This window comes from Montipora capricornis, chromosome 3 (assembly GCF_036669925.1).
Source record: "Montipora capricornis isolate CH-2021 chromosome 3, ASM3666992v2, whole genome shotgun sequence".
Classification (NCBI taxonomy): Eukaryota; Metazoa; Cnidaria; class Anthozoa; order Scleractinia; family Acroporidae; genus Montipora; species Montipora capricornis.
In genome coordinates this window covers 14,039,177-14,053,860 of record NC_090885.1, presented here as the reverse complement: position 1 = coordinate 14,053,860, position 14,684 = coordinate 14,039,177, and the positions used below count along the sequence as shown (strand labels likewise).

At 40.2% G+C, this 14,684-nt stretch overlaps 1 protein-coding gene across 1 annotated transcript in view; it reads left to right on the top strand.

Annotated features, from left to right (window-relative positions):
• Window positions 1-14,684, top strand: part of LOC138039878 (A disintegrin and metalloproteinase with thrombospondin motifs 6-like) — a 42,895-nt gene that overhangs the window by 5,081 nt on the left and 23,130 nt on the right. Inside the window, exons 3-8 of the mRNA XM_068885710.1 lie at window positions 2,950-3,113; window positions 4,702-4,785; window positions 6,679-6,806; window positions 12,451-12,464; window positions 12,547-12,655; window positions 14,169-14,303. Of these exons, the coding sequence (XP_068741811.1) occupies window positions 2,950-3,113; window positions 4,702-4,785; window positions 6,679-6,806; window positions 12,451-12,464; window positions 12,547-12,655; window positions 14,169-14,303 (634 nt within the window). The remainder of the gene's footprint in view (window positions 1-2,949; window positions 3,114-4,701; window positions 4,786-6,678; window positions 6,807-12,450; window positions 12,465-12,546; window positions 12,656-14,168; window positions 14,304-14,684) is intronic.

Below are 14,684 nucleotides of genomic sequence, written 5' to 3'. Positions count from 1 at the left end.
ATAAATTAAGGCCAGCCAAGAAGAGAGAATCTTGGCAAATTTCGTCAATTATGCGGCTTAATTTAACCGTTCCGTCACATTTCTATTCTGTGCTTGGCCTATTTTTTTCCTTGAAGTCGCATTTTCTTTGGCTTTTAACTATTCTTTTGCTTCAGGATATTTGTTAAATCAAGGACATTTTTTGTGGTCTTTTAGTAAATACACAGTGGATTAAATTCTGAAATACTAACAGCCTTTTTTCTTTTTAATTTTTTTTCCTTTTTTTACCTCATTGATGACAAGTCATCGATGTAGGTGGTAAGGGGCCTTGATGTGCTCATTGGGTCACTCGATCAATGGGCTGTTAAATTTCGGGTTTCGTTCGGGCAGCTGAATTGGTATACGAATGTACTCCGAGTCGAAACCAGTTTTATCGAAATCGGTTGAAATGACGTCAAAAGATCGCCCTTGAGCGAAGACAGTGACGGCGACCACTCTCGATGGGAAAAATATGGGAATTTTAGACGAAATCGAGGAAAAAACAAGTCCATATGGACTTCAAAAATATCGGTCGAACTTCTGATTGAAATACGGAAAATCGAACGTTTTCATGCAATGTTATTTTTGCACCTTTCCTGTAATATTAGCCATTTGTCAATTTCAAACTAAGCGAAAGAAGGGGAGTTTCAAGAAATCTTTGTATAAATGCGGTTCAGATTCTCATATACAAAACAAACGGACCAAATAAAAGTTAGCAGATATTGAATGCCTACCTTCTTTTTGCTCTTAAAATTGTCCTTTGTCTCTTTGTCAATTCACCAAAGGACTGCAAAGTGAAGGCTTGTTTTCTTTCCTGTATAATGCACGGCTCTTTCCGCCGAATCGCAAACGGTGCATAGAGAGGGCTCTCTATCGCACATTGTACAAATCGGCGATATGTTACGTTCAATGATGTTTCCGAAAGGTTCACTTTTGCTAGTGCAGATCCACGGATGTTCCTGTACGAGGCATATTTCGTTTTACTCCCCACCGTGTATTTTTAATGCCCTGCGTGTGAGCGCACGTGGCCGGGTCGACGAAGTTTATATGATGGTTAACTGTGAGATGATGATAGCCCTCACCTCCTCTTCTTGGCAATCGTAAGCTTTCCACATGTCGCTCATCACGCATGATCCTGGCTATATTTGAGCGCGGATAATTGGCAGGAGTCTATCCTTATCCCTGCGCTCTACCGCAACAAGGATGCAGGCCTTGGTTGGAAGTGTCTCAACTTCTTCATCAACAGAAGCTGCAGAGACATAGAAGGAATCATCTTGTTTATCACAATAGCGTTAATTTCTTGCTGGGCTATAGCTAGGACTTTAACTCGCTACCGCCCTTTGGGGCGTTGTAAGTGTGCTGTGCGGGATGGTGGGTTGGTCTTGGAAATATCGACAACAAACAGCAAAATGACCGATTTTGCCTCAAGTTTCGCAAACGTGATCATGTAAACATCCTTTAGTCCCGGCTTTCCATGTGACCACTCTGTCACATGTGTAGCATTTATTTCTTGAATTTTGTGACTTAATTTGCTGTTTATCTGCATGTACCCTGTTTATTTGCACCAACTTGCACCCCAGGCATGAGGAAAAGCTCTGCTTTATCGCGATATTGGCTTACTCCGTCTAAAAGCTTAGCTAAGGTTAAGTTGTCAGTGCGAAATAAATTTCTCAAAGTCATTAATAATTCATACGCCAAAAACGAACGAAATCACTACAGTGGAGGAAGTTTGAATATGTGGTCTTAACTGGCATATAATTTCGCCAACTTTAATCTCAAATATCTCTTAAATCCTTCGAGAAGCAATTATATCAAATACTCGAAATAGTGTGTCATCAGATATCCAAAGACCCCGAATTCGGTTAAAAGTCTCGGCCTTAGGCCTCGTTTTTCGACTCGCTTCTCGGTGTTTGGATATCCGATGAAACACTGCTTCTCGTATTTGCCACATTACTTGCCGTTTGCGTCGGAACATTAAGACCTGATGCAGTCACAAAAAGTTCAAACGCGCCAGCGCTGTGAAAGCTTGGCAGGCTCACCAACAGTGTCGAATGTCGTATTTATTTATTTTCCTAATAACTGCTCTCCGTCTACAAAGGATAGAATGATTATCATGCATAACATCATGTCCAGCTTAGCTCGAATCGAAGAATTTATGGATTGTGCCTCAACAACGTTGAAGGCCGTAGGGCCATTTATTTCACCTAAACATACGTCCATGTCTCGTAAGTTAAACTTGCTCCTGTATGCTCTCGTTATCCTTGTCGCCAAAAGTAATGGTTCCATAGGGAAAAAAAACAGGAAAAGTAATTCGTCAAACACCACTAAATTACAAGATGGCGGACCCTCTAAAGATATCGCAAGCGGAGAAAAAGGCAAGAGGTTTTAGAAAGCTCTGATGCCAAAAAAAACCCTTGCTCGGGAGAGATTCGTAAGTGTGGGGAAATATGTTTTGGTTAGGCAGTCCCACCGGGAGTTTTTCTTTGCTAACCGTCGTCCGACTGACCCATATTTTTGGCGGGTTGTCAAAATTGGGATATCAAGAAGGTAATAGCTTGGCAAAACATTTTGTTTTTAAACTGAGCTATACAACTTGATTTTCAGTTTCAGCTTTAACCCCAGAGTAAATGCGACACTCGTCCACAGGAGAGGCTTTCTGAAAAATACGTTTTAAACGTCTAACTCTCCTGACTAGTCTCCTCCCGCTGCCACTTGACTCTTTCTGCGGCTTCAAACTGGTTTCTCCTGAGTTTGCTTGCACTATTTTTTCCTTTTTTGACTTTTTGTTTCTGATATATTTTTTTTTACTTCGACCGACCGACCCAATGATTACGAAACCCAATCGATGGTTAAAACGTATAAAAAAGGGGACGGCCTGATGCTGGCTGTTTACTCATCATTAATACTTTCAAATTGTTATCTTACCAAAAGCACGAGCGAAGCGAAGTATCTCCAAGGAACGCGAACTGACAAGGAAGGCAAGATCTTATAAAGAAAAATACTTAGAGGTCATGATAGTTGCTGATCACCTTTACCTCCAGAAATTTAACAACGACGAAGAGGCAACCGAAACACTTCTAACAATGGCCCACATGGTGAGCAGAGCATACCCTTATTTGGGGGTGACGTTCATGCGGTTTTCGTGACTGAAGTTTAAATGAGAAAAAAAACGAAAGTATTTGTACTGAAATTCTGCTCAGTAATTGCATACAGAATTAAAAGTGCATAGAGCAGGGGTGGTGTCGTAATATTTCAAAAACGAGTGCGAGAGCTTCATTGAATTTGAAAAAGCAAGAAAACATCTGAAACCAACCGGTCTCAGGCGGAGGGGTTAAAAAACGCACAAGTTTTTGAAATGACTTCTCCAACAAAAGAAATACTAATTTCAATCCTTTTTTCAAGTTTTTCATATACCGAATCCGAAATAATTAATGTCCATGAAACATTTTAGTCCGGTATGAAAGTCTATATACCCGACATTTTTTGCACACCTCATGGTTGCTCAGAATTATGTGAGAGCTGTGAGCAAGCACTCCTTGCCGTGTCGGGATGGAGAGTGCAGAGAGGAGATTTAGACCCCTAAAAGCTGGGAGGAGGAGGAAGATTGTGTGGTCAGTACTTTTTCGAGCTGCCCATTTGTTTCTTTAATGGGTAGAATTCGAAACAGCACTGACCACACAATTTTCTTCCTCCTCCCAGTCCATAATACTCTTTGGTTCCAAAAATTTGTATAAGCATTGTTTCCAGTCTCTCTTGGGACTATTCATTTTCATTTTGCCTGTTGCCAAGCAGCAAGCCATTTATCTTTCTCATGCGCACGATACCTCATCTGACATCAATAGGTGTATTTTCATATTTGAAACGTGCAACATTGCTGAGCCCGCAGACCAGTGCAACACTTACATGAAATGATGGAAAGGTATAATGCGCCCGGGAGAAGAATAGGATACAAGTTGCTTGGCAACGGGCGAAAGGACAACTTAACGTGAAGACGTTAAGGATTCAGGGATTCAAGCTAGGACCTCCGAAACACCAGTCGAATGTTGTACCCATTGAGCTACTAGAACTCACTGGAGAGCTAGTTTGCTTATCTACACTCCTGGGTCCGGTTGTTCGAAAGCCGATTAACTTAATCCAAGATTAGCGTAAACTTTTGTTTCATGTTCTCAACTTTTCGGTTAAAGTTTCTTTTGCTTATTTTTGTTTTTCAAGATGGACATCTCCTATTGCAAATTTTTGCCGAATATCAGCGTTGAACAGCATTTGGCAGTAGAGAAATAAACTTCTTGGTTAAATTTTAATCTGGGTTTAGCGTTAATCGGCTTTTGAACAACCGGGCCCTGGTCAAAACGGTTAGGACAATTCCCACGTTTACCCCTCCCCCATTACGGTGTTGTTTTTTCACGGTCTCCGTTCATCGATCGCTCGCATGTTTCAACATTGTCTCGGGGTCTCAGGCGTTGCTCATATAACGATGGAAGCATGTGCAGTAAATTCTCTACTTTTCGCCCAAAATTGGACACGTGACCCGAAGCTTTTGACCCGGATTGAAGGTCCTGAATGGACAGGTCCCTAATGGCAAGTGTAACACTTTGTGAAACGAAGAACCCCAGGAGTTATACGGAGGTCGTGTGAATCATTCTAAGGCCTCACATTTTTTCCGATAACATTTTATTTTTCCAGGTTAATATGATGTTCCATGACAACACTATTGGAGCGATTAAGCTGACACAAGCTGTAGTCAGGATATCATTACTTTATAATGAGGTAACGATTTACCAATTGAGTGTACCGAAATAAGACATGCCCTCACAATCGTGCTAAATCACATGTACAGACCCCAATAATCTCTCATTTAAATGGCTGAGGCACCATTGAACAATTGCAATAGGAACAAACAGCACGATAAACAAAGCAAGAATGTTATTGGCTTAAAAAAGGAAAAGTTATCGTGCTGCAAGCATTTGAGTGTATTTTTTTTCCCTTAATCCACAAACGCGAATAAAATTGGAGAGGAAATTTATTTAAGTGTCTAGTCGTTCTAGCGCTGGAGCACTAATTGGGGACACTGTAAATTGAAATTAACAATTAAAACAAATCTAGTCAAATTTTGGTTTTTGAGGAGAGGGGAAACCGGAGTACCCGGAGAAAACTTCTCGGTGCAGAGTGGAGAACCAACAAACTCAACCCGCATATGACGCCGGATCTGGGAATCGAACCCGGGCCACATTGGTGGGAGGCGAGTGCTCTCACCATTGCGCCATCCCTGCCCCCCTACACCAGTGAGCCGAACTGGCCATTTCCGAGTTGCTGTTTGCCTCTGATTCAAAAAGAGTCTTGGTGCTAAACCATTCCAATGATAATGAGTTTGATTTGCATGAAAATACACCACTCATTTCCATTTGAATAGTTGTGCACCAGGACTCGCTTTGAAACCGTGCTAAACAGCAACTCAAAAATGGGCTATTCGCATGGCCTTTTACTCCCTGGTTCGCTAAGCACAGAAACGGATGTTATTGCATCCTGAATTTCCACTCGCCCACAACTTCGTTTCCAGGACTTTGTAAAAGCCTACTAGTTACTCTTATAGATTTTATTCTGTGTAACGCCAGACGATTTTACTCGTCAAGTGGGACAGTTTAGGGGTGTAAAATTGTTAACAACATCTAGGTCCACTCAAAAGCTATGTCCACTTTAACAAAATACATGTACGTCCTCTCACTAGTACTAGAAAACTACGTCTACTTGAAAAGAAAGAGTGACGTACGCATCTTTATTCACGAGTTGCAGTTCCGCTTTGGAAAATGAACCGGTGAGCAAAGCGAACGAGTGAGTTTCCAAAGTTTTTGCAACTCGTGCATATACCGTACAAAGCACTTTCTTTGCTGTAATTTGTTAATTGCATATATAACGAGAATTAAACATATGCTTGGAATCGCTTATATTTTTTCCGATGCCATGAACTTACGTGAAGAACAGCAACAAATTCAAGACTGATCTAAGTGAGCGAGCGTACTAATAAAACAAATCCGGTAACCAGTCCAGCAACAAGAAGACAAAAGATCCACATACGTTTATTACGTATCACTTTCCATTTATAATAACTGGAAAATACGGGAGAGGTCGCAAACACAAAGTGTGAAATCATTTTGCTTGCCCCTAGGCACTGTCAGATTCGATCATGTAATGGCGATGCTTCGAGCTGTGCAAACTAAGACAAGTTTGGACTCTGTTGACTTACACTGTTTTTAGAGATGTTAAAAGTCTCTCCTTTTTTGATTGCGTCTCGATAAAATAATCATCTAACGGTAAATCCAGAGGAACAAAATGGGAAGCTGAAGCCATGTTTTTAAAACACAAACTTCGAACGGGCGCTGATTTCAAGACCATGCTTCTCGGAAGCTATATGAATGCTTTGCTCCGGATGGCTAAGTGATTCTACTCTAGACAGTGATTGGTTGTATTTTTTACATGTAAAGAATGCTATACGCAAAGCTGATCATTGTGGACCTATCACTTTCATCACATGTGAAATATAACAAATATAGAATTATATTTGCTAGGTTTATTGTGTAAAATTCTCACTATACGTGTATATATAATAATACACCTTACGAGTTTACAAACGGTTACATTTGTGATAACTTGTTTTTCTTTCAGCTGAGCTATTCAAGTAAAGACAAGAATAAGGCAAAACTTTTTGCTTTAAAGCGGTGGATCAACGAAGGAAATATGCCCATGTCCGATGCTGATCCACTACATGCAGATCACGTGATTCTTGTCACTGGGTAGGGAATTTTGTGCATACCTATCCCTTAGATCCAAAAATCCCCAATGTTTTATAGTAATAGCCCTCAGAACGCCAAATGATTCTATCCATAAGATAACTTGTCAATTTACTTGCCATCCGCAAGATTCGATTTCCAAGAGCTCTAAGAGGGAAGAGCTGGGGTCTCAGAGGGGGAGGCTCATCAGTGAAAGTGAGCACCATAGGGAAGGGCCATACCTCTTTGTGTAAGTCACACACATCTTTTTCAGATTTTTTTACTTAATGATGTTGATTTCTATTTTTCATACAGATTAATTTTTCTTTTCACCTATGGGGAGCCGTTTGTAAAAAAAATATTTAGAACAAATTATTATTTAGAAATAATTAAAACTGCCAGAAAATTTATTTATAAATAAGACTCAAAACCTGTCGGATGATATGTAAATAATTATTTTAGGCACATCCTGATTTATAAATAATTTTATTTGCGAAATGAATTATATACAAATAATAAATTACACAACTACAATTATTTATAAATCAGTCTGCCCCTAAAATATTTATTTACACATCATAAAGGTAGACAAACCAGTTGTAAATTTTAACTATAAAAAATTGCAATAAAACATTAATTCTTAAAAAATTGCTTAAAAAAAAGCGACAACGTTTCGACGTTACCTAAACGTCATTATCAAGTCAAAATATGTTTGTGAGTTTCGGTCTACAAATACTAAAAAAAAGATAGCTGATTAAAAGCTGTAACGTGAGAAAAAATGATTAAAAATATTAAACAAAAAGTTTCGCACGTATGGAGTCCGTCTAGATATTTAAATTGGGCTTAAGATTCTTGATGAAGAGCATTTCAAATACTAAACAATCAAATTTGCCCTGGCACTTTCTTAAAACTGTGAATTGGTTTTCTTTCAAAAAATTGTTGTTACTGTGAGCTTCTAAGAAATGTCTAGCGATTGCCGAATTTTTGTGCTCAGCAATGCCTTGATGAAGGTGTCGGGCTGTGTACCCGACATAATCTGCATCGCACAAATCACATGAAAAATGGTAAACAACACACTGCTTACTCACAATTGACGGCTTAATTTCTTTGGGTTTAAGATCTTGCCCCAATTTCCTGCTCACGAAAACTGGCTGCAAAGTAGGGCCAATCTTATGGCTGAGATCGCGTAACTGCTTCGGAACCGCATTAGCGGCCACTTGATCTTTGAATGGAAGACTAATCTTTACTGTGCTACTCTCATCATTGTTTCTTTCTGCTTTGTTCGCTGAAGCATTTCATTGGATAGTCAAGGCGACTAAATATAGAGCGCAACTTGGCACATTCTGCTTGAGCTGAGTGAGTTTGGATCTCAATTCCTCCTCCATGACCGCCTTTTGGTAGTTTTCTGAGGACTTCTTCCATTTACGTGCTTTAGCATCTTAGAGAAGAAGTCCAAAACGCTTACAAGGATGTCAGGGAGGAATGTTCCTTGCTTTCCTTTTTCACCATCGTGCGAACGCTAAGTATTCTTCGCAATAATCAGTACATCGAAATGATGAAATGTCATGTCAACAAGATCTCACGCTTGATCTCAAAGAAGTTTGATGTCAACGAGCAAATAAACAACATGTCTTCATACCGCCTTTCGTTCTTCGAAAAAATTATCCTTTGCAGAGGATTGAAGTTTTCTCTACCTCAAAAAGTTTCACCCATCGAAACTCAAGCCAGCTTTGAGAAGGCGTATTGGAAATAGAGCCATAATTGGAAGATGCAGATGAAATGGAACTGGCAAGCTCAACGTTACGTTCAATCGCTTTGAACTACATTCAGCGTACAAGCCCTAATCCACCTAAGGCCCTTGCCAAAGCTCTCAATCTCTTACGTGACGACATCGTTATCACTAAGCCTTATCACTGATGCCTTTGCCCTCGCTGATGAGATTCGTACCCACACTATGAATGAAGATGACATATTGGTCTCTTACGACGTCACAGCTCTTTTTACCAATGTGCCTTTAGATGGTCAACAAAGCCTTGACTGATGATTGGTTCAACAAAACCTATGGCCTTAATCTGCAACAGGATCAGCTTGCGAGACTACTCGAAATTGCCACAACCAATCAGCTTTTCCAGTTTAATGGTCAACTTTACAAACAGACCGATGGTGTGGCCATGGGCTCGCCCCTTGGTCCTTTAATGGCCAATGTCTTCATTTGTCATATTGAAGATAGCTTACACGCAATGGCTTGATGCTCCAATTGTACAAGAAGTACGTCGATGATACCCTGGCTAGAATGCCTGAAATATTGTAACTTTAAGGTGGATACTCTTGGATCTGCCAAAAGGTTGGTGAAACCTAATGCCTAATGTTCCATCCCTATATCGCCTAGCTTCAGGAAATATCTCCAGTTTGCATGGAGGGTTCTTCTGTTCCAGTTCTGTACCCTACCCATGGGACTGACAAGTAGTTTTCGCAACTTTACCAAGGTGTTAAAACCTGTTCTTTACACCCCACGCACCCTGTACGGACATAATTGTTTGGGTTATCTTGATGACTTTTTTTACACGAAGGATTCTGAGGAGGCAAACGGTGAGGCTACCTTACATGCCGTCCAATTATTTACTCGCCTAGGTTTTGTGATTCACTCGACCGAGTCTGTTTTTCACCCTACGCAGTGCATAGAGTTTTTATAGGGTTCCTGTTCAACTCTACATCCATGGCAGTTCGCTTAACCACAAAGAAGGATGACAAGGTCGTTATTTTGTTCCAGAAAGCTTTGCTTGCCCAATACTTCTCAATCTGTGAAGTTGCTACATTGATAGGAACTTTAGTAGCTACTTTCCTGGGGCGGAGTTTGGCAACATGTCTTTATCTGCTCACAATATTGGTGATATTAGAGTGGTGGGTCATCTCAGTCTCCACAGCTTTCCGTGTTATTGACCATGGTTCCTCAAATATCACTTTTGCAACATATCACCCAAAGATTCGCTCTGACGAAGGGCTAACGCTCGAAACGTCAGCTTTTAGAATCTCTGTACGGTGGCCAATTTATATTATCAACTTCGTTGATAAAACCAAATTTTTGTATATCACACAAAGGTTGGGGTGCCACAACCCACCAAAGCCAAAATGATTATAAATTATAAACACGACAGTATTATCGAACAGGTCTACGTAAAGCTGGGGTTCATGTCCTTACGCGGGTCAATGTACAATCAGCACATTAGGATCATGTCTGACAACATGAGTGCTATTTCTGACATCAACGCCATCGCGGATGCGAGAAGGAATACAACACCAAAAGTAAGAAAATTTGGTAATTGGCCGTTAACTGGCATAATCGGCTTTCTGCTGCGCATCAGCCGGGTCAGTTCATTGTAACTGCAGATTATCTGTGACGTCATTTTGAAGATAGGATAAATCGTGGCTGGTTTGAAAGTAATATTTGGGTTTTTAGTGTTCTCCAGGTTGACCTACTTGCTAGTAGAATCAACCATCAAATCAGTGCCTATGCTTCCTGCAAGCAAGAACCACATGCATCCTATGTGAAGTTTCTCCACGCCTTTTAGATTAACCAACTGTCAAACTCGACGATTAATACAGCTCGCTAAGCACTCTCAAGCTTTTTAATGGGGTATGAATTTTCTGGTTGTCACCATGCTGTGGCTAACCATCCCTTTTATAGTGTGCTACCTGAAGGGCGTGATTAACTTTTGCAAGCTTACTCCTCGATATCAGGAAACATGGTATGTTAAACCTGTCCTAGAGTGTGTAAAACTGTTGCATCCTCTGGGGAAGCTGTCTTTCAAAGAACTGACCTTGAAACTGCTGGCTCTAACCTTAGGGCAGCGGTGGCTAACACTGTCGTTTCTGAGGATTGATGCTATGGAGAAAACTCCAGATTATTATTTATTCGGCATCTAGGATCATGTCAAGCAGGACAGACCCGGGGAAAATTCTCTCGTCATATTTTTGGTTAGCAAGAACCCTAAGAACAACTTGACTTGCTCTACTTTTGAACATTATCTTGGAAAAACCCAGCTTTTCCGTGACCATGACAATGGCCATATGCTCCTTTCATATGTCAAGCCTTCTTGGCACATTGGTACGAGTTCAATTTGGCGATGGATTAAGGCTGTTCTGGAAGCAAGTGGAGTGGATACAGCGAAGCTTAATTCTCACAGCGCTAAATCAGCAGCTGCATCGAGAGCAGTCACTTGATTCCCACAGATGAAATCCCGAAACACTCCCGATGGTCTCCAGAATCAACTTTTCAGAAGTTCTATAACAAACCTGTTATTGCTGGAAATAGCTGCGCTAAAATAAATTGTTTTTTGTGGGTTGGAATAATCGTGTCCACGTTTATTGCTGCAAAATCTTATTTAACCGAAAGTGACGTCCCGGGATTTGGTAGAATTCAATTAGTCTTACCTGTAAGGTGAACTTTGATTGTGATTCTACCAAATCCCGAGTGAGTCGATGAGCGTTAACATGACCTCCCTCACAGTTTTTCTACTTCCTACCCCGTGTTCTTTCTTTTTTCTCTGTATTCGTTTGTATCTTCATAACCGTGTCCACAACCTTTAAAAGTCTGATTATCCACGGCAGCCTGTGCGCATCTCATGTTAAACCTCACTGAGTCACCAGGGATTTGGCAGAATCGCGATCAAACCTCATCTTGCAGGTAAAGCTCGTTAATTATTATTATTATTATTTTTTTAATTTTGCAAATTCGATGCCGTAATAAACTCAGATCCAGTCTTTTCCGCGTAAATATTCAAATTGACCGCTGAAGGAAAATGCTATCGCTTCTCTTGTCCCCAACACGCACGCCCGATAGCGCATGCTCTGTTGACAATAGTCCTGGACAATAGAACGATTCCAGATGCTTGAGGATGGGCAAATTCGATTAGAATACGTTACGTGTGGGCGTGAAATATTTTTAATCAGCAGAGATGCTTGTGGATGGGGTCCTTATCCGGCCCCGCTGGATTTGTAACATAGCTAATTTGCACGCACCGAAGGCACGAGCGCGGAACACCATTTGTAAGAAAATTCTGGTTATCCATCTGTGCAAGAAAATTTGGTTTTGGTCACCTTGCGACCGTCCACCACTCCGTGTATGCCAATGTGACCAATATCACGTGACTATATCTTGGGCTAAACATTAGAGAATCAATACTTGTATACTTGTCGCTAGCTAGTTTACAGCATACATCTTTGATATTGGACATCCATGTTATGGTCAATTGACACCCGTCAAATCAAGGTATCCGCTGACCAGTATCATGTGACCATATGGCGGCTCAAGTTTAAAGCTAATCAAAGTCAGCTTTTTTAAGTTGACGGCTGACCAGGTACTGGGTTTCGATTGGATCACAGGCTCAAGCTGCGTTAACTCGTCGAAAGAATAAATACACCGGGAGCTCCGCTTTTAGGCTTGGCTAGGTCTACATATTATAATAGGGCAAACACCTACTAAATGAAGATGATCATCACAGTTAGGTTGTCACATTCACCCATCCCTTAATTAATAGGTAAATGCGGTATTCATCATTGAAAATTCCTATATTCTCAATCACAATGAGGCAATGCTTACTTGGTACGATATGAACTACCGTTTTCTTCCATTCTTTCACGTTTTTTTTTTTTTTTTTTTTCGATTTAGAGGTGGATTCGGAGGTGAGTTATGTCAGTGTTGTTCGATTAACGGTTGCATTGAGATAGAATGACTATTAACTTTAATAATCTGTCAATGTATTAGGGATAGCAGCTAAATCCTCCATATGCAGAGGTCGTTATGGAATCAGTGTAACTAACGGAGACTTTGGATTAGCGACATCAATAATGATAGCGCACGAAACTGCCCATGCGTAAGTGGAATTCTTTTCTAGGTTTTTGGTCGATGCTTTGTTCTCGTCCCCAAAGTCCTCCGTGTCATAACGGTCGAACACTTGTGATCGTTTTGATGAACGGGGCTTTGTCTGTTTCAAAAAGATAACTTGCTGGGAGATAACATCCTTTTTGCCTCCATTACTCAACCGGATACTCGAGCTAGATGATATATTGGCGCGTTGGCCAGCCAAGCCACTGTGCTATTTATTTAGCATTGAAATACATACAAAAGCATTTAGTATTACAAAGTGAAGAGCACTGCACCAGAGCCGGACAAGAAAATCCCTAAAAACAAGCAGTTGGAAAAAACAGGGGAACGTGCACCCCGGCCAAGGCAGTGGAGCGACCCCTAATTGGGGTTCTAGGATATTCTTATTGAGAAGCACTACTTACAATGTAAATGAGCGCTATCATATACAGCCTAACGAAGGCATAAAACAATATTTTTTCAGCGTGATATAACAATAAAGGGAAACTGGACTTGTGCACGTGCCGAATTCTGACCGTAGAATGCCTCACTCGCTTAACGGTCGCAAAATACAAACCTCGATCACATGACATTCCAAGCGCTTGCCACTCTCAACCAGGCCTCTGCTACTTGCCAGCAAAGGAGCAATTCATGCTGATAAGGATTATCACAAATTACGTTTTTCATCATTTTAAGAACAGTCGCGTGTCTGGTTACAATGCTGTCCAGTAAGAACTTCTGGGGAGCTATCATAGGTCGTAGAATCTGAATGGTGTGTTCTCAGTTATCCTTTCTTCCGTAGGGTGGCGCAGTTACGACAGCACTCACCTCCCACTAATCAGAGGTCCGGGTTCGATTCCTAGACTCGGCGTCATATGTGGGTTGGGTTTTTTGTTTCTCTTCTCTGCCGAGAGGTTTCTTTCCCGGTAAACCAAGATTTGATTGGATTTGAGTCAATATTTATTGTGTCCCCTTGTGCTAAATCCATTGACACTTAAATAAAGTTATTATTATTAATATTATTATTATTATTTTATTATTATTATTATTATTATTATTATTATTATTATTATTGTTATTATTATTATTATTATTATTATTATTCGATTCTCTCCAGTTGTCGGGTGTTCTACTGGGTAATGTTTATTGCGTCTCAGAAACTCCCAGTAGCTTAGAGACGCAACACTTTCCTTAACAGGTGAGCAGTTCCAAGGATGGCCGATAATTGTACATCTACCTTGCCAAACCAGGTCTTTGCACCTTTTGATATGCTTCCAAGAGCACCAATCAAGATAGGTTATTATTATTATTATTATTATTATTATTATTATTATTATTATTATTATTATTATTATTATTATTATTATTATTAACTAACATATCATCTTTTCTACTTGCGCATTACGCCTTTCGAGGTTTTATTCTCTTCTTATAGTTACTTTTCTTTGTACATGTTGCCAGTGATGGATGCAGTCCTGTCTAAAGGACTTCTTAGAATGTAAAATTGAATGCTTTTTCTACAGGGTTGGTGTTGATCATGATGGGTCAACTAAAGAATGTCCTGACGGAACATTCATAATGTCCACAGCTGTCCCAGGTGGAAGATATGCTACTAGATGGTCCCCTTGCAGCAGGAAACAAATTCAAGATTTTTTGAGGTAAACAGCAAACGACAACACTTACAAAAGAATCGCTAAATACAGACAAAGTTCGCTGTTCATTTTATGCGAATGGACGGCACATTTCGGGATTTCACCATACTTGCACGACAAGAAGTTCAACTACGACTTTATTACAAAGTTAGAAATCGCACAATGTAATCGCTCAAATACAGGATCTAAGTCAGAACCAATATTTTATTAGCCCAGTTGCCGATTTGAAAAAAAGGGATACAAAATGGACACTAAAAGTTGAAAGCTTCCCTAAATGTTGGTATTCATCCTGAAGGAGCTCATTCAAAAAGTGTAAGCAATTAAATCCGTTATTTACGGTATTTTTTTAAAAAGCAAAGTATATATTGGGAAGAAAACTTAAAATTC